General features: G+C 33.1%; 1 protein-coding gene and 2 pseudogenes across 7 annotated transcripts; 1 reads left to right on the plus strand and 2 right to left on the minus strand.

Annotated features, from left to right (window-relative positions):
- On the plus strand, positions 1–27,734 carry LOC149550374 (putative protein phosphatase 2C 5). Of its 7 annotated transcripts, none has more exons than XM_089793404.1 (10): positions 7–140; positions 4,660–4,767; positions 8,721–8,892; positions 9,958–10,111; positions 14,482–14,589; positions 14,687–14,787; positions 15,105–15,222; positions 17,729–17,796; positions 22,688–22,778; positions 27,414–27,734. In XM_089793404.1, the coding sequence occupies exons 3-5, from the start codon at positions 8,751–8,753 to the stop codon at positions 14,537–14,539; spliced, it is 354 nt and encodes a 117-aa protein (XP_089649530.1). In that variant the 5' UTR covers positions 7–140; positions 4,660–4,767; positions 8,721–8,750; the 3' UTR covers positions 14,540–14,589; positions 14,687–14,787; positions 15,105–15,222; positions 17,729–17,796; positions 22,688–22,778; positions 27,414–27,734. The 7 variants fall into 7 exon arrangements, with proteins under 7 accessions (XP_089649531.1, XP_089649530.1, XP_089649535.1 ...); XM_089793409.1 differs by having other exon boundaries at positions 15,105–15,171; XM_089793405.1 differs by lacking the exon at positions 22,688–22,778 and having other exon boundaries at positions 1–124.
- Positions 757–3,429, minus strand: LOC149550375 (PHD finger protein ALFIN-LIKE 3 pseudogene; annotated as a pseudogene).
- LOC149550376 (DEAD-box ATP-dependent RNA helicase 8 pseudogene) lies at positions 18,649–20,893 on the minus strand (annotated as a pseudogene).

Below are 27,734 nucleotides of genomic sequence, written 5' to 3' on the forward strand. Positions count from 1 at the left end.
CTAGTATGAAGGTATGGAGGCATAGGGAACGCATGGACAGGTGAACACAAGCAAGTAATTCAGGATTTTCATAAGGAAAATTTGGAGAAAATCTAAAAGCACCCGAGTATCTGCGACTTGGACGGTTATTTTTCTTCCAGGTTCTTTTGTTTCTGTTAGTAACACTTATCATTTGATATTTCTAAAAACTTTTCTTTTGTGCACATCCACATACATGAGATGTTGATTCAAACCCTATCTCATGTTAAAATGCTTGTAATTATCATTTCATCTCCTTGGCATCTTCCACGATCTTCATCCTAGTATTAAAGAACTGGGATAACTCCCAATCTGCCATTACTTTTCCTAATCGTCTCTGCTTGAATATCTTCTTTCACTATGATGAAATTTTTGTTGCTACAACTCTGATCCACAAATCACATAATTTTGACCTTGGACGACATCTTTTCCAATGTTGACATCCTTCTATGATATATATTTGGTGTTTACTGGAAATGAGGAAATGAATACCCTTTGTTTTTTTAATCAAAAATCAAGTAGTCGCTTACAAATTGTAAAGAAGTAATCAAATATTCATACAAATGCAGCATGGATCGTTTGCCACAATGTCACAAATAGAATCAACATTGAATATCTAAACCTATACCCTTCTAATTGTAAGTTAATTACAATTAATATAGCTTAACTTTGAAGCAACCTTGTTGAAATAACATCACAATTAAATCTGAAAAATACGATAGTATATATGCCAACATCTCAAAGATGAACACTTTTACTACAATTTGTACCTTTGTACTGTTTGATATGTTCTGCTCCTGCAAGTGTCATCCTCACACGTTGTCCATTGTACCATTTCTCGTAATGGTCACAAAATTTCCAGAACTCTTTGAGATATCCAGAGGTTCCACAAGCTAGACAGATTGCTTTACCATGTTCCTTGTCGTCATCTTCATCAGGTGTATCATCCTCAAACTTTGGTGGAAATCTTGATGCTTTTATGTGAGACTCAAAAACATGTGCATTTTTGCATCACGACTTCTTTTAGTGCTACTATTATTTGTGGAAATCTTGATGCTTTTATGTGAGACTCAAAAACATGTGCATTTTTGCATCAAGCCTTTTTTTTAGTGCTACTATTATTTGTTATACTTGATTTCTCTTTTGCTTGCATCTTTGTAGTTCCACTCACTACATCAAATAGGGATAGAAGTTCATTGATTAGGTTAAAAAGATGCTTCCTTTCATTGTTGTCAAACCCAAACCGTGCACCAAAATGATAGGCAGCTGCAAGTAACCATGAATCACTATGAGATGCCACTAGTGCCCTGCATGCCATCTGTTGTAAAGTTGATACCTAGAGCAGGCTCAGGAAGTTCAAGTGACACCTCTTCAGCAGATAAATTTACTTAGCACTCCTCACTTGGGAGACCATATGGACCGAGGTTCTCCTTTTCTAAAAATGATGCAACAACATGTTAAAAATGCTTTAAAATGTGAAATTTAATAGTACAAATGTCATCTTTTTCCATATATCTCCAAGAAAGGGTTATGGAGAAAGATGCAAGTATGAAGTATTGGATGACATGGATCACAATCTTTCGTAAGTTATGGAAAGTCGGATAATCCAAATTATTTTGCAAAGAAAAAGATTAGAATAGTTCAATGCAATCAAAAGGACGAATAAAAAGAAGTGAAACATGTATACAATAGGATAGGTAACCAAAAAGGTGTAGTACACGTGATACAAATGGTGATAACTATATATTTATTTAATATTTCTAAGGCGCTAGAGACCATCATATAGGAAACAATGAGGATTTGACTAACCCACGATGAGGATTTTTAAGGCCCTAGAGACCATCAAAGAGGATTTGTTTATTCTTGTTTCTTTGTGAAGACATGGATTTATCTTGCTGTACCAAAACTATTATACATTGATGGGAGGATTTTAAGGTTCTTCAATTCAATTTGTTGGTAAGCACAAATCTTTTCCCAGTTTTCAATTTTTTATGGATTCAGAATTTGTTGAAATTCAGTTAGAACTAGGCTCCATTTTTTATTTGTACATAATCATAAAGTTTCCTTTTTAAGTTTTTGGTCTTGATAGTATAGCTAGGGCAGGGTCTTCCTACACAATTAAGTGCATTTAATGAGTTCTCTTTGGTAACAAGCTCTAGGATGCTACTCCTGAAAGTTTATGTGGTGGTATTTTTACTACAGGTAAATCGTGTCAGGGAGTTGGATGCGTTGCTAAAATCTCTAATTTTATCAAGTGCCATTGTTGCTATTGATTTGATTGTGAAGTTAAACCACAAGGGTTTTTTTGCATTTTTTCATAGGGAAGTTGCAAAATTCATTTTAGTTTTGGAGGGATTCTCTCATTTGTCAATTTTAGTTGCTTGGTAAATGTAAATCTATAGCTCTTCTAAGAGGAAAACATTATAAAGAGTGGAACAATATATCTAATGACCTTTTAGTAATGATGGCTGACAATTATTGAAAAAATGATCCTACGATGTGATTTGAAATTGAGCTGGAAGCGTTTGATCCTCTGATGTGATTTGAAACCAAACTAGAATATTTTGATAACTCTTAGCAGTACTCTTCAACATGCTTTCCTGAGGATAATGGTTGGTTTTGAAACCTTCTTTTTTCCCATTTTGTTTTGTCATATTATTTCCCTTTTTGTGTCCAATTATCTTGATGGTGCAAATTTTTCATCCTTACAAAGGGAATTGAATATGGATGAAAATACCATAAAGTTTTCAATCTTAAAGGCCTTTGTATGACCTTGATAAGAGTATTTTAAGTTTTGGTCTTACGGATTGGCAAAGATGAGGATTTAGACTTCATGTCATTGAGTTTGTTTGATGCATTTTATAGGCAATCTACACTTTTTGGTTATGGCGTGGCTTTGTTTGCTGACGGTAATGATGTAGGAGACTGGCCATAAAATGTTGTTTTGCCATATATTAATATTCCAATCAATCCTTAAATTTGTGGTATGATAAGGGGAAACATTAATTATACACCATTGAATCTGCTGGATGACATGCATAAATCTACGATTGCATTGCATCAGTAAAAAGTAAAATTTCTCAGTCCAATCAGATGGATGTTCCAAATCTCCTATTTGGAAGAGATAGGGAATATGCTTGCATAGGTTGTCAAATTTGTCTTTACAACAAACAATTTCATTTTCCTCTAAATTTCTATAGCATTTTTATCCAATCCATTATGTACATAGCCAACAACAATTATTGTCGATGATAACATATTTCTTTGTGGCATCACAAAAAATAATTTCCATGTTTTATATACTTTTACATTTCACATCATGTCTGCAAGATTAGTTGGAACTACGCCTAACAATATTCTTCTCTCCTTTATGGCTTTATAAATACCTGTGCATTTTTCCAAATCTTTCATTTTGGCATATCAGGGGGATGCCAGGATAGGTTGTAGGATCTTGCTCTAGGCTTTTCAATTTCATTTTCTTGAAAGCATTTTCAACAAATCCATTTTGTACATATCTTGCAATCATTGTATTCAATGATATATTTCATAAGAATATTTGGATCACAACATGAGCTTTTTCTTGTAAGAACACCTAATTCCACTCCCACACTTCTACTCATATGTCAGCATTAATGGAAAATAATATTTCTAGTGCTCACAAGGTCCAAGAAAATATAAGAGTCTTCATGTTGCAACAATACACACCACATCCATATAGAGGACTTCAGATTCACCTTAATACAATAATATTAGTCCCTTGGCAACTCCTAAGGGTCAAAGATTCTAGCACTATTAAAACTGATACAAAGTCCGGCCCTAAGAGGCCTTATCCATGCTGACAAATCAACTAATCATAATACTGCATACAACACTTGGGAGGATTCTAGATTACCAATATAGGGTTAACAATAATCACCGTACTTCATCAAGAAACTTTAGGTCATTTATTATGAAAGAGGTTCTATTTTTTTTTGGAACTCCGAATATTGTTCATTTTGGTTAATAACCCCTCGTTTATTGTTGATTTCCTTATTTGGAGGTCTGTTGCACCATTCTCTGAGGGTGTTGGGATTGTACAGCAGTCCATGCAGGACTGTAGTAGCATTCAAAAGGCTATGCCAGTCAGAGATCATTGCCATATTATATTATTTGGTTAATATAAATCAGATTTGTATGAATTATTCCAAAATTTGATATTTGCAAACTTAAGAAAATGGTTCAGTGAATCAATCTCCACGTTGTGATTATGCAGCTAGTTAAATATCATATATGGTATTATGTACTTCTATCATACTTTTGTATCAATATACTATTGAGTGTAACATAGAGATTTGATCAAGAGTTTCCAGCTACTTGTTTTCAATTTTGAATTTTGTTCCAATTTATTCTGGCTATCAATATTCAATATTTTTAAGATATGCTGTGTTGGTATTAAACTGATTTCTTGACTGTTCTTGTCATTTTTCTATTAAAAAGATATTTGTTTTAGTGCTAAAGGTTGTTGGAGTGTGAAGAATAATGAATTGTGATTACATTAAACTCACTTTTATGTTTTGTCATGAGCTGTAGCAAGAGATCTACTAGTTTTTGTTGGCCGTGCATATTTTTTTTCTAACTTATTCTCCTTTTTTGACTTTGTAGCCAATCCCTTTCTTCAGTAAACAATTGACATCTTTTGAGGCGTGACTTGAGCATAGATCTGAATGGAAAATCAACACGCTACTTGAGTAACTTTCTATTGTTCTTCAGGTAGATTGCAATTTTCTCACTTTATAATTAATATTTAAATAAAACAAAGAAATCTCCAGAGTTCATGAACAGGTTACAATATTTTTCCATTTTACCTTTTGGTTATACATGGAATTAATTAGTTATAAAGATAAGCTTTATGTATCTTGACTGCTATAACCTTGATGTTTTGGACTCTGACTTTCATAAATTCCAATTTTCTTTATTTATAATGTTATCGATGCTATTTAATGCATGCATCACTACATTCTTCTTCTTTGCAACCACAAACTCCCATTTTTTGTCAATATAGGTACCTCTTCATTTTCCAAATCATCTATGCATCGTATACTCTTGATTCAACAAACTATCTCAATACAGTCACTATTTTCAATTAGCTATCAAATCTATTCCTTTTGAGCTTACCATTGATGAAGGACAAAAGATGCATTCTATGGAATGCTGAAAATATTAGACAAAGAAATTATCTATTTCTAGGAAAGTCATTTCCTCTACTAAAATAGGGATATCACTCTTTGAAGCAATAAGACCCTTGTGCTTGCTATGTAATCCTTATGCTGCAACTATCTTTGAATGTGACCATGTTGTTTGAAGGGCCTTGATCTCTATTTTACATTAATATGTAGACCTCATTTTCACTATTATATTATCTTTAATCTTTTATCAATGTCTAATATTGCTTCTTGATATTGAATATCAGTATCTTTTTGCATTAATGTCTCTCCTCGTTCAATCTATTTGATTTGATTTTACATTCTTGGCGTGTGCATGTACAAAAAATTAACCTGAGATTGTTTTGACTGTAGCTTTTGGCAGAGGATTGTGTGTAGTTCCAACTAGATGTCCTCTCTTCAAACAACCTCCAAAGAGTTGACCATGGTCTTTCTTTCTTTCACTGTGCATATTGCTAAAACATTTACATTTTCTTCTAATCATCACAAAAAATGGAATTTTATCCCAAAATTATGCCATATTCACACTAGAAAATTATAGATTTAACTTATCCATGCCACAAAAATGTGGAGTTTGAACCATGATAAGATGAATATTTACAGTATGAAATCTTTTGATAATTGATAAATCTAAGTGGTGGTATAATATATTTTGGATTAAAGATGGTACGTTTTTGTTTGAAGGTTTCAATACTTGAACAATAAACAAACATGTTACTAATTTTGCACATGATGCAAATTTTTATACGCCATATTTTGATGAAGACTTGAGCCTAATACAAGAATTTTCTAAAACCTTTGAAGAAAATGAGTTTTTTCTGGGCAAATCTATTTATGTAGTAGTCATATGTTAATTATATGTAGTCAATTTTTCAATAATTAGCTTTGAGTTAGCTCCTTATTTGTTTCAATCAAGTCTTTTCCATCTCTATCCTAATATCGGTAGTGTTCACAGTTCAGCTACAATCTAACTGTGTCCAATATCGATTCCATTCATGTGACTATTCTTTCCTCACTTAACCTTCACTTTATGAGTCAAAAACATAATTTTAGGACATCGGTCTCAAGTGAACTAAACCAGATTTACAAGAATTTGGGGTAGTTCATTCATCACCATTATGGTAAAGGATAATAATAAGTTGTTCATCCCCTTAAAGGAGGAGAAATGATATTATGGTGTTGAAGATGACTGCAAACTGCTATGTGATTACACTTAATAAAAGCTAAACATTCCAACTGCAACTGTATGAGCTACATTCCAACTTCGTATAATGATTAGTCATGTTCCTTTCATCAACAAAGTCTTTGACCATTAGTTTCCTATCCAAAAGCAATTATATATCATAAATGTATTTATTAAGAAACCAAATATCTGTGAAAACTATAACTGTCTATACAGGAAGGGCTCACTAACCACCTTCAAGTATTTTGAACAATGACCCAACCATTCCAATAACCTTTCTTATACCAATCCGTTTTCCATTTGTGTTTTTGCAAGATGAGACAATAATATCTAATTTACTGTCATTAAACATTAGGATTGTTACCTTTCTTATGACTGCCAATACACACTATCCAACATCAAGCTTATCGATTATTTCTGATCACACAATCAATAAGTTCTGCAACAGAAATAGTATTATCAATTCCTTACAATATTTCCTAATCTATAAGGTATCATCATGTGTAAGGCTCACAATATTTGATCCTAATCATCACTAATGGACATTCGAACACCAATGTCAAATACAATGAACATAATTATCGCCCATTCTCATGACCATCATTAAGCCCAATACATTTGAAATTAGAGGCACGCATACACTATACACATGCAAACGGGTGCATATATCTTTGAACAGTTGATGTGGGTCATTTGTAAGCTTAGAAAAATGCTCTTCACATGTGGGCATCAATCAATTAAAGCACAATAACTCCTACAATTCAAGGCTCATGAAACATCATGTTTGCATGTACTTGGAGATGTAAATGCATATTCTTAGACTTCAAAATAGATTACATCAATGGTGTAAGTTTCCTCTCAACTTATAGAGATGACATCTGGGTGGCAAGTAATGTGGATGCAGTTTACCCAAACTTCATTACAGATTACACCAATGGTGCATATTCCATCATAATTGGCAGTGCAAATTTTCAAAGCTTATGTATATCATTTTGATTCCCTCATGTTGATAATCAACCAATAGAACCCAATAATTTCAAAGAGAGATATTAATATTTAGTTCTTTGGGTGCAGTTATAGGTCAGCAACTCAAATTTCTTTATAATTGCAAAAAAAAGAATTATAGCTGGTGTAGATCAATTTGCAGGCTGAATAAATTGCTCTACTCTGGGTGACCCTATCGACTTCCCAATCAATCCAGTATTTAGGCTTGAAGATTTGTATGTACAAACATCAGTATTGCAGATTTCCTGTGTTTATATATACATTCATACACACATCAACAGTACAGATTTCACTATAATAGCAGGCACATATTTTTACGGCTGATGTGGACCATTTAGTAGAATTTACATGATGCACTCTCGGAGGTGATGTAATTTGTTCCACAATCAACGCCACCTATACACATGCAGATTTCTATGTTTTTATATACCAAAATGAACAGTGCAGATTTCTTTATTTATGCAGGAACAAATATTCTCATCTGATGTGGGTAAGGCTAAGTTTCTCTGCTCATGTGTATTTCTATAATTGCGCCAATCAAAGACACATCTGCACATGCAAGCAAGTGTTTCCATATATACACAGATAGGTGTATATTAGTATAAAGCTGACTGCTTTCAGTTAAAGGAACAGGGCATGCTATGGTACCATTTTCAGAATTGAAAACACAAAAACTCCTAACTGGGTCCACCCAAAAAAGGCAAAAATTAAAATATGCATATATAAAAATACTAAAAAGACCCAACTGGATCCCATGCAAGCAGATCCAATTCCTAATTATTCTCCCATGGGGATAATGATTTGGCAATAAAATAAAGAGATCCCGTCAAACCCAATCAGTAGCCGTACGTTGTAGTCCCGCAAAGATTCAGGGGGTGATCTAGAGGACCTTTTTGATTTAAACTCCCCATTACCCAAAACACTTGCACCAACAACATCATCCACCTCCTTCCTCCTGCAGCTGCTGCAACGACCACCCTAAGATTTTTCTTTTTTTCTCCCTCTCCTGTGATTCTGGTTATCATCATCATGCTCATCAGCAGAAGCAGAAGGTGATTCAAGTATCAAATAATCATGGTCTTCCTCTTCCTCTTGGTCTGCCTCATCTTTCTTCATGGTCATTCAATTTTTTGTATTTCTTGATTTGATGATCTTCTTCTTTCTTCTTCTTCTTCAGCTTGATTAATATTCAAATCATCATTGTTTTGGGAGGTTTGACCAGGCGAGGTTAGTGCAGGATGCGCAAATAAAAATGCATTTCAGGTGAAATTTGACAGTATCTCGCCTGTGTTGTGGTAAATATGATTAATCAGGCAAAGACAAAGGGAAATATAAATGGCAAAATGGTCCCGTTGGATGAGCTTCTGCAACTCAAGGTGAAGAATGAGAAGCTAGAGCAGCCCAACATTCGGTGTGGACAGGCAGGGCAGAGTAAGAAAGGGGGACATTTTACCCTTAGCAAATTGGATTCTCACAAAATTTCAGGTGACTGAACCTCCCTCTTTGCCGTCTTCACCGTATGTAAATCTGGGCTTCTCCCCTGTTTAAGTTCTATTGATAAGTGCAACAACATTAACAAAGGACATTGAAAACTTGAACACACAATTATTTCCAATTTTTATCATGCTCGATTCCCACTTGTGTTTTTTTCGCATTTCCTCAAGAGGGTTTCTTCCCCCCATGATTGCTTTCGTTTTTGTCTTGGAAACTTTGAGAAATTTTTCTTTTGAATTTATGAGAAATTCAATTTTGTTTTGATTTGTCATAAATTTGTTGAATGGTGTGGATTAAAAAAATTACCAGTCAGGACGACCATAGAAATTTCGATTTTGAACTCCTTCCAGTATGGAATATATGAATTTAACATATGAGTTTGAGGTTTTGCCCTATAATTGAGTCTTGTGTCTGCAACTAAAGAGTTAAAGGGAATAGAACTAAAATACCATGAAACTTGTTAGTTTTCTGGCCTTTTTCTAGGCCTTTTCCCAGCAGATGAGTTTTTATTTTAAAATTTGGTCAGTATATTATTCAAACATTGATAAAGTGAAATTCCAATGAAGTGCATGACGGTCTTTTAAAGTGACTTTTTGTGGTAGGCTGAGAAAAGCTTTAAGGGACAAGGGCTAGAACGATGCATATTACTGGGGACAATATGACTGAATAAATTGAGACTTCCCATTTTACCTATTTTTTCTTGATTTTTTAAAAATCTTTTTCTTTTCCTCTGTAACTGTATGAAATGCATTTTTCTAATTTAGTTTAGAATTCCTTCAGTGACATAGGGGCTTCACTAGTTTTAATTTTATTCATACCTTATTACATGAAACAATGGAGAAAATCTAAAGGAGCTCTAAATGTTTCAGATTTTGTCACACATTGATAATTCTCTAGCCTTCACATAGGAGAATTTAGTTAAAAATATAATTCCTTGACTTCAAAATTAATTTTGGTTGAATGAGTTGAATTCCTAAAGCTGGCCAAGATTAGATTTAGGTTTCAACAATTCTTTACAATCACTTCCTAATTACATATGCAATCAATGTTTTACAGGACAAACATCGAGAACTACAGTTACTTTTGTTATAGTAGATTGCTGGACAGTCACTGTTGCATCAGTTGGAGATTCTCGGTGCATTCTTGAATCACCTGGAGGGTTGGTTTCTCTTACAACTGTTGATCACAGGCTTGAGGTCAATCCTGAAGAGTAAGAACTCTTCAGAATGTAGAAATAGTTATAAATGTGCACACTTACTAGAATTTGTATTTCAATGAATCTTTTCTTGTGTATATTTGTCTTTCTTTTTAGCAGTTGATTTTGGCAAGCTATTTACCTATTGTATAAAGTCTGGATTTGGGTAAAAGTCCCTCAATTAATTGGTTTGAACCCTCCTCTCCGGTGCTAATGTCACTGTCAGTTTTGAGCATGGCTTGTGGTCACTACCTAGCTTGCTGATGCTATCATTTGATGTAATGAGTGTTTCCAAATGCAGTCAATATAAGAAATGAGTGACATATCTAACATCTTGAGGTTGTCTTTCGATTACAATTGTATAAAGAGACTAAACTATTTACATTTGACTGTAGGAGGGAGCACATAATAGCTAGTGGTGGTGAGATTGGTAGACTAAATACTGTTGGTGGAGCTGTTCCTTACAACATTTAGTAGTAAGTTGATTTTGAAAGAAATAGATGCCTAAAGCCACCCTGTATCTGTGCTCTCACATATATGTGATTGGATCTGCCGTAGAACTTTCACTTTTGCCTCTGATGTAACTGGCCTTAGTATAGTAGGCAATTATATTCACAAAAATGCTCCTTCACATCTTGTCTTGCAAAGCAAATCTATAATAGACCGCCTTACCTGATGCTTTAACTCTTTGACATTTGCTGATCATCCTGGCATCCCCTTCAGTAGAATTTTACCAGGACAGAATGACAAAAATGATTAATATAATTATTTGAAATCTAAATGCAACTGTGTCCAAAAGTTTATGGGAGATACACATTTCTGGAAAAACAATTTATGTCATCAAGATCAATAATTAGTCATCAAAATTCCTACTCTTGTCTGAGCTTTCTTTTCTTTTCTTGAATTTTAGAATCACTAATTTTTTGAGAAAAATGTGATTAATAAAGTGATTGGAAAATTTGGCCAATAAAAAAGCTACAGAAATAAAATTAATGATTCAAATGATTTTCTTCACTTCGAATTTTTCCGAATGCCCACTGATTTAAGGTTTTTTATTTTCTTTTCCTAATTATGTTTCTTCAGCTCCCTGCCAGTTAATTGTTGACTGCAACTTGTTAACTTTGCTATTGATTCCTCTCTCACACTATACACATAAAGAGATGATATGTGATCTTTATGGAATATTGTAGTGATTACCAGCCTTGATTAAAAACTTTATGCTTATTAACAAATAATAAGCCTGTTCACCCCAAGACCCTATTCTAACACACCTATCATGAATAATAAGCCTATCCACTCCAAGACCCTATTCTAACATGTCTATCATGCATGTATCACATAATCAATGTCATGCCCAATAGGATGAGCTCAAAAGTCAAAAGGGGCCCTAAATTCAAACCATTAAATAAAATAAAGTTCTGTATTATTTTTTCTATAAAATTTAAAGAAAGGAGAAAGAAAAAGAAATATTCCAGAATGAATATCTCATATTTTGTTGTTTTCACATATCTCATATTTCGTTGTTTTCACATTTGAAAAGATATGGAGGAATTAACACGGAAATTCACCAAATGAAAAGTGAACACAGAAAAAACAATGCATGCTAGGGAAAGGTGAGAAAAAGGTCAAGATACTGTGATAATGGAAAACAATATATCCCCTAATTTTTGTAATCAATAAAATGCAGCTGACCACCTATAAAGAATAACACTCTCCCTATAGAAAATAGATAAGAAAAACCAAAACCATCATGCTGCAGGAAATTGAATTGGCATAAATCCTACAACTTACAATTTCTCCCTGAGCTCAAGAGTATCCTTCGATGTGACAATGGTACTTACAAGACGCTGAAATGTTGAAACCGATATATGGTCTGGAAAATTCTGCCGGTGACGGCCTGAGATGGGTCTTGCCGTACATGTTATCCAAAATTGTGCGAAAGATGTTATACATCTTGAAAAGCTGTTCGTACCTAAGAAACACCCACTTCTTTGTTGTAGATAATTAATTATCAACTAAAATCCAATGTCCAATAAATTTCAGAGAACATGGTATTCATGAAACCTATCAATTCACCCATCAAATAATAAGCCATGACCCTATAAACCCAGCAGCTCTAGTGACACAAACTATTTTCAAAAATCCTTTTCCCATTAGCATCTCTGCTGCTATGGCCGCCTCTGACTTCACCTGGGGAATCTCCTCACCAAAAGCCATTTAATCAAACACTTGGCTCTTGTGATCCGAGTTCCTTATTGGTAGACTATAGGCAATAAAATGGAAGAGTCAAGCCCTCTACCTGCATTTATATCATGTCTGTGCAGTGCATAGAGAAGTTCCTATCCACATTTCATAGCGGTGACAAGAATCAGACCCAATGGAAACAAGAAAAACAATAGCAGAGGAAGAAATGCAAATAAGATGAATCGCAAATCCAGTGGGGATGAGTATTAAGTTAGGGGTGATTAGTGCATGTTTCACAAGAAACTAAACCCCCACTCAGTCAAAAAAAATCAACAGCTGGAGGACATGCAAGTGCAGCTGTCTACAAGACATCGAAGAAGGCCCATGGTGTCTGCTCCTTGGCAAGCTCCTGTCCAAACAATGCAAACCTAAACCATTTCTGATAAATCTCCAATGTTGTTACCGACGAGATCTAAATTTCCCGTCACAAGCAGCAGCACGAGGAAAATCTGGCGGGCTCTCGCCCAGGTGAAAGTCTATTGGCTAACTATCTGAATGCTTATGAAAAGAGGCTAATGTTTTTGAATGACACAGAGTCAAGAGGATGGATCATGGGACACAAGTGAAATTCAATAGTCCTCTGGCCGTTGACAGCCATTCTGTGTAAAGTTTTGAGATGTTGGAATTATGAGAATCGAAAAAATAAAAATATTCCAGTTTGCTTCTATTATTTTCTTATCAAAGTTATCAGGCTGTAAAATCTGAACGTGCTTGATGAATTTCATTTGATTGCTGCAATAACTGTTTATCTTGGTGGTTTAAATCGGTTCTGATATCAAGTTCATTCTAAAACAAACTATTTCTATTTGAGAATTTGGTTGGATTTGCAATATATAAGAATTGGTTACACAGATTTAGCTTTTCTATTTGGTTTCAAAAGGAATCTGATCAAGTTTGGACTACGTTATAATTTGGGATTGATTCTAATCTTATTGTATTGATTCCTAATATGATATTGATTTTGTTTGCTATTGAGTGAATTGGGAAAATGGGATTCAGCAACCGATTCGAATATCAATATGAAATCAAATTAACATGGATTTTGTTTCATTGATATCAGGTATTTGTTTGCAAGATATATTAAGGTTCTTAACTGAAGTAAGAATCAGTTGTAACTTAGTTTCATGGCAATATTACAATATTCAGTTTGAATGGTATAATGGGAATCCAAAATGTGGATTCTAAGTTTGTCTTTTTAGAATGGTATTGGTTTGGAATTGGGCAAGTTAAAGTCTGTCAGATGATTCAGATTTCATTATATGAGGTAATGTATCAGCTGACGCAGATTGGGATTGGGCGATGAATTTAAAGGTTGAAAAGAGAAATATTGATAGTAATTTGCAGCAGTAGAAATTGGGTCACGAGATAGAGATCATTAAATCCATTTTAACCGTTGGATTTTTGTACATTTTGGATATGTTTTCAAGAAACTAATTATCTCGGACTTCACCAGAGGGATCTTCAACATTTTGTATTTCAAAAGATATGCATGTCTAAGTTCAGGTCTATAAAACTGGCAGATTGTGATCAATTTTTTTGTGATACGTAAGAAAATCTCATGTTGTGTTTGAAAAGTTTAATGATGGAAGTTCATATTGCATGTCCAAGGTTGTGATTGGAGTCACCTTGTTAGTTCCAAGAAATTGTTCTTCTCCTCATCATGGAAGTATTCTGATAGAAAGTATAGCATCCTAGATGTAGTTTTCTAACATCCTAGATGTAGTTCTGTGAGGCTATGCCATTGTATTTTCTGAATTAGTGAAGAGTTGAATTTTGTGATTTCTTTTGCATCAGAATATCAGAATATCATGTTGACTTACTCTATTATAGCAATTTGGAGAGAAACAAGAAGATAGATCCAATTCATATACAATTGGCTTAGCAAATACAATAGCACCATCAAATTGCTATCTAATTGCTAGTGAAGATCAGGCTAAAAGTTAAAAATGTTATCTAATTGCTAGTGAAGACCAGGCTAAAAATAAAACATATCAAATTATTATTAACAATATAAATCATGTTTCTTGTCATACATTTGCTTAGTTTTACGTGGTATGCAACATGAGAAAAATTTGCAGGAAATGAAAATGAATAATATCTTAATTTTATGAAGGCAAAATGTCTTAAGGTTCTTTTGGCAGGTTTCAGATGAGAGCGATGTGCTCTATGTTCTCCCAAGGGACTGTTGAACAAAACTAGCTGCAAAATCTCTTAGACCAAGGTTTGAACTTGTGCTTGATAGAATAAAGGTATTAGACGATCCTCATTTTCTCTTCTGATATGTCTGGTCTTTGAGTGAGTATAAGTGAATTATAACCAGATATATACTAATCTATTTTCTGTCAGGCTATGGCAGAGTACTTGATCAGGGTGTCATGTGGAACAACACTTCTTGCTTCAATTTTCTTTGTTTGCACAACAATCATTGGCATTTTATCTGGTAGAAGGTATTTACCCATATTTATCTTCTACCTTTGTAGCTGTAACTTATTTTATAGATTAAGTCGTGTACAGTTTGATGGTTAGTAAACTACATTTTTTTATTATAGCTTACAATTTATATGCAAAATATGTATATGTAACTCCATACCCAATGGGGAGAATGATGTTGTAATCATTTAGGGAGTTTAAATTGCTAGAAAGTTTTTTCTTTAACATCTGTACATTTTGATATTAAAGCTTTTTGAATAGATTAATGAAATTATATATGTGAAGAAAGCATGAATGGCCTGATGTTTTTTGAAAATATTCTAAACTTTGTTAGATCCTGATAGCGAGGATGACAACTGTGGGAGACGAGGGAGTTCCCATGATAATGCAGGATTAAGCAGGTCATACAATACAAGATTTAATATTTTTATCAGCCCAATTGACTTATTCTGGTAATTTGTCTGAAACATGTTCCTTATTGTATGTTATTTTCATATCATACTTCTGAGCTTTTATGCTTATTGAATACACACATGGTGTTCCTTTAGAAGAAAAGTTGCAAAGCATCTAAAATTTATGAAATCTTGTTTTTAGTAACACAAATGCATGCACAAATTTGCAATATTGCATTCAAGGAGCCCAATATATTTTTAAATTAGAACATTGAAATGGTGTACAATGATTCTACAAGGAGAACACTTGAAGTGTATTGCTATAGATGGAGGGAAAATTTAGAAATATAGATATTTTGGCTTCCAAAAGTCTAATGAAAAAATTATAATAAAGTAATAACGAAAACTGGTTGCAAAAAAGTAGTTAAAGTAGTTGCAATTTTGTCATTTCGATAAAAAAAAGTAAAAGAAGCTGAAATTTGTACAAAGTTGTACAGCATCAGACATAACAAATTTTAATATATCTCAACCTATATCTTCAGCTTCTTGATTGGTAAATGTGTTATTGACCAGTACTCCAATGAGATTTTATAGGGTCATCATCTACACTGTGTGATGTCTCAATGTCATCCATTCATCTACACTCTGTGATGTATCGATGTTAAGCATGCTGTAAACTCTGAGAAAATTTCAGCATTGTTTCTATAATTGTTTTCAAAGATGACAAAACTTTTTGTTGCTCCTCTCCTGGAAACAAATGACTGGAGTTGAACATAGTTCAAAAAACAATTAAAAGAAGATGCACCAAAGTCAGGCTCCATTCAAATTTTGAATGCCCAGTATCACACTATCTCTTACGAGTCTTAGCATGTTCTCAAAATAAGGGGTTTGCTAGAGTAGAACTTGATAAAAAGTTTACAAGAATTTGTATCATAAATCCAAGCATCTTTCTGATTCATTTGATGGTAACCATAATATCAACACTAACATTTAGGATTGACTTGGTAAACTAGAATTATAAACGAAAAATCAATTAGTTGGGACTTAATCAAGAAAAAATTGGGAAATTAAATTAATGATGAAATGTTCATAAAAATAGGGAAAAAATATTGCTTTTTTATCTGGCTGGCACAAGCTCAATAATATTTTTAATGCTTCTTAACGTCAGGACTTGAGGTGATAACCTCTAATGGGGTTGAGAGGCAACACCTTCTCATGGTATTCTTCATATTGCCTGTGATTTTTTTAATAATGTTGACATATTGGTTCTATTTGATGGTTGAGTGGATATTGTTATGTCCTTTGGACTAAGGATATCTTAACATCTGCCTTCTCTTTTGGTAAGCTAAGATGTTCTCTATTTCTTTTTGGTAAGAATGTTCCCTAATGTCCAAGACAATTGTCCTCCTGCTTGTGCATGGGCATCTCGGGGATATCCCCTGATGGGGGCTTCAACATTTTGGAAAGGAAGGGATGTTTCCAGCCCCATCTTGTTGCACCTAGGATGTCCCTATTGTAGGGAATGACCCAAAAAACCGAGGGACACATCCATGGGGTGCACTTGTGTAAATATCAAAGTGTTTTGGGTCCTTTGCTGAAGACCATCTAAAGACTAGTAGGCTCCTATTTTTTTTTTAGTGCTAAGGTGGGGGCTTCATTCCTGGCAAGTGTTGTGCAGACACTTTTTTGGCATGTTTTACTATGGATTTGTTAATGTGAGGAGCATGGCCTAGTTCTTGTGTGGGATTTGAACCTAGGTTTTTCTGATTAAGCATATATGCTTAAATAGAATTTTACAAGATCTAACTGATTTGGGATAGGTTTTTTGTGAGAACGTATTATACCCAATGATTTTTGTTTGCAACATCTAGTTAGAAGATATAACTTATTGGTGGATGTGGTAGTTGTCATTGGGTAATGTTCTTGATGTTGAGAGCATACTCGCTGTGCTCTAGGTATTCTTTTTAAAATGCATTTTGTCTGTCATTTTTGCAATAACATAAAAATATGATATTATATAAACTAACATGAATTATGTCTTAGCTGATATATTCTATTTTAGAAGTGGTTCAAAACATCAGATACAATATTTTATAAGGGGCTAGTACAACTTGCCTGGAAAAGTTTTTAGTTTCGTTTAAACTAACCCTGTAATTTACTAGTTATGTGAGACTCTCAAAACATTGCATTTAAAAAATAATCTAATATAATAAGCACCTAATGCTACATTGTTCTAGTGAAAGTATTATATATGATATGGTTGATGAGAAATGGCAGAATTTAGTTCCTTTCTTTGCACACCATACTTACTGTAAATTAAAATTCAATATTTCTTTTTTGCTTGTTGGTAAACAAAATTTTATATATGTTGGAATCTCTAAAACCCTTACAATGATAAAATATCCAAATATAAAATAGATGAAATGAACAAATTTGTATGCCAACAAACTTATAAATAAAAGGATACTCTTTAAATAGTTTGTCATAAGGGTGATTCTATTATCATTTTTTGTGCACAATTAAACCCAAAAATATCTGATTTTGACACAATTCATCTTGTGTGCAGGGATCACATGTTGCATAGCTGGAGACATTAAAACATGGGTGAAACCTTTTGAGCAGGCTAAGCAAGAGGTATGTAACATGTTTAGTTGTTGCCTACCTGCTAATGCATTTTTATTGTCATACTTTCTTAGATGTTGTTTCATGCATTGTAACATGTTCAGCTGTTGCCTAGTTGCCAATGCATTTCTTATTGTCATACTTTTCCTTAGATGATCTTTCAAGCATTTTTTTGACATTTTCTTTTAGCTCTTATTGTCTATCAGGACAAATAGCAAGGATATTTTTTTTTATAAAAAGGAAATTTCCCAAAAAATACTTTTGTATAATTTTATTTTTGCATGAATATTAGTAACTAGTAGCTTGCCAATATTCCTTTTTGGTATTTACCTTAGCTCTCTCTAGCATAATCAGCATATTTCTAATCAAAGTTTATCTTGTATAGAGAACTTAATACTTTCTTCTCAACATACAAGAGACAAATAGAGTAAAAGATCATGACAGTGGCTCCTAATTGCTAAAATCAGTGAGTTCATCTAATTGCATCAGAGATTGTTTGCAAGAGAGAATTATGTTCCCTTGTCCATTATAATCACATTGAACCATATTTTTTTCATGCTAAGTAAATTCTCTTAAAATATTTGTGGCATTAATAATTAGGATTGGACCATCTTCCTTCCATCAAACTTCACTGGACATATATTCTTCTAGATATCTAGATGATAACTCCCATACAAAAGATACTTCACCAAGTGCAAAGAATCTATCAACCGAACTTATAGAAAAATCATTGCATTGGCAAAGTGTCTCCCTAGAACATTAGAAAGACAGAGACAACTAACTATTCCAAGAAAGCTAACGCTGCAGAATTACAAAAGGAGATTGACACAATTGTGTCCCCCCATTTAGCGTTTCATGCATAACAATGTCACAAGGGCCAAAACTTATGTGATTTTTAGAGTGGAGTTTAGAATGCCTCCTAATGCACAATAGATAAGTTATGAGTATATTTCTCTTTGCAGTGCAATGTACTTGGGATTAGTAGAAAGTTAGAAGATTAAGATGTTGCAGAGAAGGAATCATATGGAAAAAGTAGTGATTTCTCATTTAGTGTATTTGTCTATTGCAAATACTCTTGCATACAGATATATCTTTGCAGTAAACATGCTAATCTATTTGTTGTGGTATTTACTAGATTTTAGTGCTAAGTTCTTGTTACAAGATTCAAGAAGAGTTGGCAGATTAACGGATTTCCGGATGATTCATTGATTAACAGAGGAACAAATGTGTTCCTTATAAAGAATTACAAGGACGTTGTTTCTAAAAGAAACAACGTAGACTGAAGACGGAATTAGAAACAAAACTAGAGACAGGATAGGAAACATTCCTATCTGGACTGAAGAAAAAAGAGACGGGATAGGAAACATTCCTATCTAGACTGAAAGACGGACTACAGACAAGTAGTTGACTATTATAGAAAGTATAAAATATTATCTTAATACCCTCCCTTAATGGTCAACGTACGGATGTCGGAACATTCTGTGATAATTGAGACCCTCCCTGGATCTACAAAATGTTGAAACCAAGAAGCTTTGCCAGAAGAGTGCTATGACTCAAAATAGGTTGCATTTACAAAACTTCGTTTTTGTGGAAAAAACGGTAAAACCCAGAATCTCACACAACCTTGCGTATTACAGACAACTTCAAATGATTTTTGAGGAGAAAATCAACAAACCTAGAATCTCACGCAACCTTGCGTATTACAGACAACTTGAAATGATTTTTGAGGAGAAAATCAACAAACCCAGAATCTCACGCAACCTTGCGTATTACAGACATCTAATAGTTCTCTCTCAATCTAATATAAATTAAAACAATCATCATATGTTATAAGATTTACAACAAACCCCAGATGACCAAATCTCCTAGAACATTTAATTCTGTGTAGATAATTGTTGGAATTCTTTGGAAAGTCAAAATTTATCAAAACATTATAAACTTATTGGATATCAATGCCCCTTATAAAAAGATCTGAACAAACAAGATTTGTACAAGCACCGTTATGAAAGCCATGAAAGACTCTGTTTCGGTGAGATTGGAGCATCTTGGCTTGTATGTAAAGGCATGCATAACTAAGTTATGTGATCCTTTTGGCTAAAATCTCAACTTGATTGACAGAATTATAGAAAATTATAGACTAATCAATTTGAAGCTTTGAGAAAAGTGTGTTTAGACAATGAACCTTGTACCTCAACTCAACAAAAAGCATAGCACCGAGTAATACCTTTCAATGTTAGCTTATCCATAAGATTGATCACTTAAGGCTTCCATAGAGAGTTATCTTTGAATGATTTAATAGTCACAGGTTTCCATAGAGAGTTATCTTTGATTGATTTAACAGTTACAGGAAATGTGGTTGAATATAACAAAATTTGATGATTTTCTGGAAGAAATGTAATTAGATGCTCTAGCAATGGTTGAAACTCTTGAGAAAGAAGTTATTCGCCTCATGCATCACAAGCATTGTACAATATTTCAAGTCACAAACACCCTTTCTCATACGATCCAAAACCTTACCTAGTGTTCCAATTGGTAGATGTGCCGACAGGTACAACCACATGATATTATCCTTTAAACTAGTTCCCCCTGTAGTAATCATTATTTGAATTTTCAAATGCTTGGAAAACTCTTTCATACTTGCAATGCTTGAAGTGCCAACACTCTTGTTGGAATGCTTGTATAATTTTTTTATTATATCTATCTTCTCTAAAGTAGGGATGGAGAAGGAAGCTATTTTTCAAGGTCCAATTCTTTTCTCTCTCTAGTAAATAACTTCTAGTTAACGCTATTGGGATACTTTCTTCTTGAATTGGAGAGGGCCTTTCAGTCCCTTCACATATATGCCCATAAGTAGCTCTCGCATAACAAAATAGTCTTAAAATCCATTTCCCTTAGTAGCAGTTATATCCTTATTCCTATGACGTGAATCGACATGAGGAATTTTGAGTTGGGCCTTACAATCATGTGTTCTAGGATCACCATTTGTAGATAGAATCCTCTTCGCTATTGTCAGCTACTACATCTTTGTTGGGCTGAATCTGACTTCTACTAATCTACTGCTGCTACTGATTATTGTGTTTAATATAATTATAACTACAACTATTGACATTTTTACTATTTCTTTGCACATACTATTGATGCACACATTTTTTTAGTAGCATATTTCTCTGAATTGAATGGCTCCACCTGGCTATTTGGAATTGGGCCACCATTACCCTCTCGAATTCATCCCTATTCCTTGAAGCACATGATCAAAAAAATGCACTTGCCTAAAACCTAAATAAAATTAAAGCTTCACAATCCTGAAGAAAATCCTCCACATGAGAATCTAATTGCAAGGATTTTGCCTTGTTTAACTGTATGTCCTATAATTTTCTCACAATGTTTACACAAAAGCCCTATTTTGGTTTTCCTTCTCCATGCCAAGAAAATATCTATTGATAGATCTATAGGCTTTACCACAACTAGTTATAAAATGTATGAGGGTGACATGGACATAGGTACAAAAAATGAATTGAATTCTTATAAATTGGTGAATACCTCCTTGTTTGATAAATTGGGCTCTGCGCTTAATTCCTATTATGGGTCATTTGGAATGGAAAATGATACCTCTGATAAAAAAAATGTTATAAAAAATTATACAAATAGCTCGGTTGCATGAACTTGTAGTGCTAGTAAAAGATTTGAACATGAAGGGGCTGCAGAGAAAACAAAGGTTAAACCAAAAAAATTCCTTAAGTAATGTTATAAATAAAGAAGCATATCATGATAACAAGGAACATCTAGCTAAGTGTTCAATGAGAGGAAGAGTCGATCTCAGCATAAAGATGAAGAAAACGCTGAAATAGGTATTGTGTCTTGCTTTTTTTGTGGTCCTATGCTTACTGTGATCTTGGAAAAGGCATAGATGTAGGCATACATATTTCTAGTCAGTGAAGGATGTTTAAGAGGTGACTTAATTAAATTATTTCTAAAAAGTGTAGGGAAAGGCAAGAGACTGTAATAACTTTGATCTAAAAACATTGTGCTACATTGATTATAAAAGCATGGCCACAAAGCTATATTCTGACATGTTCCCTCTCCTAGATCCTCCATACCTTTTCTAATCCTGCACTATTTTCATATTTAGTTATTGGTCATAGGAATTTGAGAGTCCTAGGTGCAACCTATTTGTGTTGTCACACCTATCTATTCCTAAAGACTAGGTAGCTAATAGGTAATAGCAAAAATGTGGCCTCAGACTTCTTAAAAGTCTCTACTTTGAAATATTTAGAAAATTTGAACATTTTAGGATTATAGCAAAATCATTTCAGATGTGTTTTGTTAATTTTCATAGGAATCTATTTATTCTAGATGGTGTATATTCATTGTTTGAAATATTTTGATTTGGAAATAAGTTATCTGCTCAAAATCTTTAGTGTTGTGTGAAGTAGTTATTTAATTTCCTTGCAGTTTTCTTAAGTTGACAAGTTTCATTTTCTTAAATTCAAGTTCATTTCCATCATTTTCTAATCCAAATAAAATCATTTGTGTGATGGTCAATATAATAGTTATTTTGTACTCTAATTGTAGAGAATCTATGTTATATTCAAACATCATTTTCCAAAGGTGAAGTCTTGTAATTTTTGGTTCAAGTGTGCTCAAAGAAATTATCAAGAAATCTTCTCAAATTCAAAAATCTAGAATTCCTCATCTGAGTACCTTGCTTCCAAATGTAGTAAAGGTTGCACAAAATTTAGTTCTAAAGGAAAGAATGGAGAGAAATCTTAGATTGCAGTTATAGATGATAAAATATTAATGTTTGATGGTTTAGATCACCCACAAATGAAATTTGGAGTCAACAGGTTAAAGTGAACCGGTCTACAATCATTTTACGTAGCAACTAACTAAAAGGTTTTTACAGGGTGGCTACCTACTGATGCAGTGGTTACTAACGTGTCATAGTGTGCAACTGCAAAAAGTTCTCCACTCTTTTTAGTTTTTAAAAGTACCAGGTAAAATTCATTAGAATATTTGTTTTTTGCTTAAATATTTTTTCTTAAATCTATTCTGTAAACATCTCTATCAAGGTTTACAAATATAACATGCAGACACACCTACACATGAACCTTTTCTTTATCTAGAAAAGGTATCAGGTAAAAGAATATTTGTAGACATGAAGAGTTTTTGCTTGACAGAAATGGGCAATGTAAGGATATGGATAAAGCCATATGAGGTTCTTATATCATTAAGTTTTGGATTTTTTTCTTTACATATTGTAGGAAGGATAATATACAATATTATGTATTTGATGATTTTGGTAAATTCTACAAAATTTAGTTTCTTATCTATGCGTGCAGTTCTTAACAAAACATGTTGCACAATAATTATCAAAATTGCCACACTAGGGAATTGAAGTGAGTAGATCATAATGTACACTTAAAAGAAGTTAATATTGATGCTTTTGAAAGTTAAAGTAGATTATGGGATTGTAGTGCAATCTAATTGCTTGCTATGTTAATATTCGAGTCTAAGTAGTTTTTTTGCATTTTGAGGAGACATTGTATTCAAAATTGAGGTAGATTATTTATCAATTTTATTCCTTGCATCTTTTATCTTGAATATATGGAGACTAACTAACTAATGTTCTGGTATATAATTCATTTTGGCCATCTTCTTATACATGTTGATTCCTTTTTAAATATTCTGTTAAAAGCTATTCTTAAATTATCTTTGCTACTCTGAACTTCTAAGCTAGCTAAATATTCAAAAGTCAAGCCTAGTCTTATTGCTTCTATGTCAAGTTTCGACTTTAGATGTGATGTGAGAGATGACAAATGTAAAGAGGTGATTTGTATTGAATGTAATGATATTATTTTTTTATGGATCTAAATTACTCTTGTTTCCATCTATATAGAACAATGGAAGTTATACAAAGAAATGTAAAACTTGCCTAGAAACCCTCATTAGCTAGCTGATGTACAAGGGTTTTATTAAAACTATTATCTCAACTTTTGAAAAAATTGAAATTAGGAACATTTATAAGTAGAATCCCAAACCTAATGAATGCACTTGGTTCCATAGTAAATGATGCAACATGAAGGGAGAACAATAATGCCCTAGAGGGAAGAATGCAAGAATCTATTTTGTTTTGATAGTAAGTTGAATGAATTTGTTTGTTATTAGTTTGGAAATGTTCCAAAGACTTGAAAGGGAGTTAATGTAATTATACAAGCCTTGGTAGAGTGTAAGCGAGCTAAGGAGGTTGTATAAGGTCAAGTACTGTGATATGATGTGTATGGGCATATTTTGTACTATATTTGGTCATGATTATGTGTAAACAATGTTTGACAATGATAGTATTTAATTAATATGATGATTGATATTTCTATTTGCATAGTGTAGAACTTGAAGAGAAATAAATAAATATTGTAGTTAGAGGAAATGTATCTTTTTCTAAGTATACAATATCAATTATAGACCCAAGAAAAAAATAAGATAAAGGTACACTACTTGTAGATAGAAACTAAGTATATTTCATTAAAGAAATAATAATAAGATTAACTCAAAAGATAAGAACCAATGTAGAAAGTTAGATATTTTATGATTATTCTTTAGAGGGTTCTAGCTCAATGGAAGAGCATCTGCTTTACAAGCAGAAGGATGGTGTTTCGATTCCATCGTGCCTTATTATGATTAATATGCCACTAAATATACTACTAAATATTACTAAATATTTGATGTTTTTTTTTTCTAAATAAGCTACTAAATATACTACTAAATATGCTACTAAATATACCACTAAATATGTGATTAAATCAACTATAAATATGTACGACTAAATATGTGATTAATTTTTTTTACTAAATAAGCTTCTAAATATACTACTAAATATGCTACTAAATATATCACTAAATATGTAATTAAATCAACTATCAAATATGTACGACTAAATATGTGTTAAATATACTACTAAATGTACCACTAAATATGTGACTAATTCAATGATCAAAATTAGTGACTAAAATCATTAAGTAGTAAATTTAGTAGCGTTATAAATGATTGGATATTAACTACTATTAGTCACGTGACTACATTTAGTCACTTATATACAATCTTTAGTAGTTTTTTTAGTCACATATTGCTATTTTTGTACTAGTGTTTGCATTGTTGGCAAGTGCCTTGGTTACATCTTGATGTTTCACATAAGGATCATCTTTAAGTGTAATTTTTTGACATGCAATATTTTCATAAATAGTGACATTCAGATCTGGATTGATTATGCACTTCTTGTCTTTAGCAGTCTCACGGTAATCATCATGTTAGTGGTAAGAGCATATAATTGGATGTTTGAACCCTTCCCACATCCAACAACATAGCTTGGTAGAAAGCCAATTTGCACAAGGATAATGAAAAATTTTCTTGCATGTCTTTTCTCCACAATCAAGAGCAGCTCCAAATCGCTTACACTTTGCGCACACCTGTGCAAATAGATCTTCAAAACTCTAAGGAAGGCATGACCGTGGGCTCCTCATTTGCATATAATGGGACTCGGGTCTTTCTATTCATAAACTTAGGCAATTTAATGCCTTCTCTAAATGCTAGGTTTCAATTCATGTTACCTCTGAAACTTATGAGGTGTCAATCACATAGCAACTCCATCTTGTTCTTAGAACACTTCACTGTCATCTTCTCGGTAATCGAGCCTCCAAATTAAATTCATGAGTGTTCAATTAGAACATGGGTGTCTTATCTCCAATTTGAATTGTATTGTACCTCATAATGCTTGTTGGATGTTTGTGAAGTATATTGGGTCTCACAATTTTTTAATGCTTCAAGTATGTGATATAGCCTCACATAATAACCCACCAAGCAGATATATCATCAAATTTAAACCTGGAATCTTAGCCTTGCCAATCACTAATTCAAACACAATCTGGTTCCTTTGATAATTTGGCTCTTCAAGTAGTTCGGGTGTTTAGTCCTGAAATAGATCTGAGTAGTGATAAACTGTGAATCACTGGGCTCCTGAATCTGCATTGAACCTTGACATGGGAGTTTGATTCTGAGAACATAGACTTATGCTTGGAAGATCATACTGCACATCTGTACTGATAAGTTTGAGCTCTGAATTTTGATTTTGCAGGCTAAGGCTTCAAATCGAACTTGAACTCGAAGTTGAAGTTAAAATCTTTGGTTCAAGTTTGAGTCCAGCTCTACTGCACCTATAATCATTTCTCTAAACATAGCTTTGAATTTGAAGCTGAACTTTAGACTAGGTACTTGAATTAGTATTTGTGATATTGCATGTTGAGTTCGAACTTGAAGTTGAAGCTAAAGTCAAATTTCTGAATTTGATTGTTCAACTTCAATATATGTTCACAATTCTATCTTCTTCATGTGTCATAGTTCATAAACTATCATCAACAAATTAAAACCAACCAAAATCTATTTTGCAAAGATAACATGGAAGTTTAGAATGTGGGTGCTAAAAGCAAGGTCACATGATGCTTTTACAGGTTGAATTTTTCCCTCAATGAGGGTTTTTTAGGGTATATCCTATGTCACATTTTTCTGGGTATGTTCTCCTTTTTCTTGCATTTGGATTTCAACTGTATATTTATTTTAGATTTGTTATGGTTTATGTGGAAATGGTTATATTCTTTGTTGCAAGTTTCCTTAAAAGAGGTATCAGAGCTATGGTTTTATTATTGTAACTCTAAATTTAATCCATGAGAATGCATGCACGGATAAAAAAAAGGATAAGATATATGAGTTGTTTGCTGCAGATTTGAGGGTTTTGGGTTTGCTGTTATGATGAGATATTGGTAGATTTTGGGCATGTGAAATTGTTGAACAAAAGAGTTTTTTTGGATGTTTCATTTAAATGAGGGTTTTAGGGGGAGCTTGTTGAAATGACCTCATAGGTAAAAACAAATCTCCTCATTGGATTCAGGTCGACATTTTTATAAATTTTGATATATAATATGCCCTAGTTTGGCCATGTTTAGAGGAAATGAAAGAGTTGTTTAGTTTCAGCCTGTGATGGCCATCAAATTTAATCCTGTCAAAATTTGTCACAAAAAAAATCGCAGTGAAAATGGTAAAAAGACTATCTTAGTAAAATGACCATAACTTTCTCTCAGGATATCAGATTTTAGACTTCTTATAGGCGTTGGAAAGCTAATTCAAAGTATTACAATTTGGTGTAAGTTTGGTTTTGTGATTTTGATATTTTGTCAAGTTTTAAGAGCTCAAAAGTTAGATGTTATTTATTTTAAACACACATTAGGGCATAACTTGGGCATACAGAGTCAAATTTTGGACCTCGAATAGTCAATAAAAAGCTCTTGGAGAGCTCTACACATTGGTTCAGATTTGGTACAGGTTTGACATGATTTATTTGGTGATATATTAATTTAAACAATTTATGATATGTATTGACTAAGGTGATGTGTGTGCAAATGTGCTTTGTTTTTGTACGTTCTTTTTACATTTTTGCCTCGCTTTAAGCCTATCCTAATCCCTATTATGCCATTAATCATTAAATAATATAAATCATTTAATAAAGTTTTAAGGTATGAAATATTTCCTAAAGAGTGGATGGTTAATGCAGAAATAATGATACATCTTGATTTATTCTACTACAGGAACTACAGATAATGGATGAACATGGACCGATCACGTGAAGCAATGAATAGTTGGGAGCCATTGTTTTGCTATTTCACTTTGAGTAAATCATTTTGTAAATATTGAACAGAATGGCTAGAGACTTCATGATCGGTTATATTTTGTTAAAGACTTGAGGCCAATGGCCAAACCGAATTGTTGCTTATGCATATTTAGGGTAAAGGCCATTGGCCATTAAAAGCTCGGTTACTAGTCAGTTAAACAAATACGAATCTATATAAACAAATGTTAAGATTGTAAGACGATATGCATATGATATATGAAAGACTCTGTTTAAACTA

Source organism: Cupressus sempervirens, chromosome 7 (assembly GCF_028749045.1).
Source record: "Cupressus sempervirens isolate cs-2001-9-10 chromosome 7, ASM2874904v1, whole genome shotgun sequence".
Lineage (NCBI taxonomy): Eukaryota > Viridiplantae > Streptophyta > Pinopsida > Cupressales > Cupressaceae > Cupressus > Cupressus sempervirens.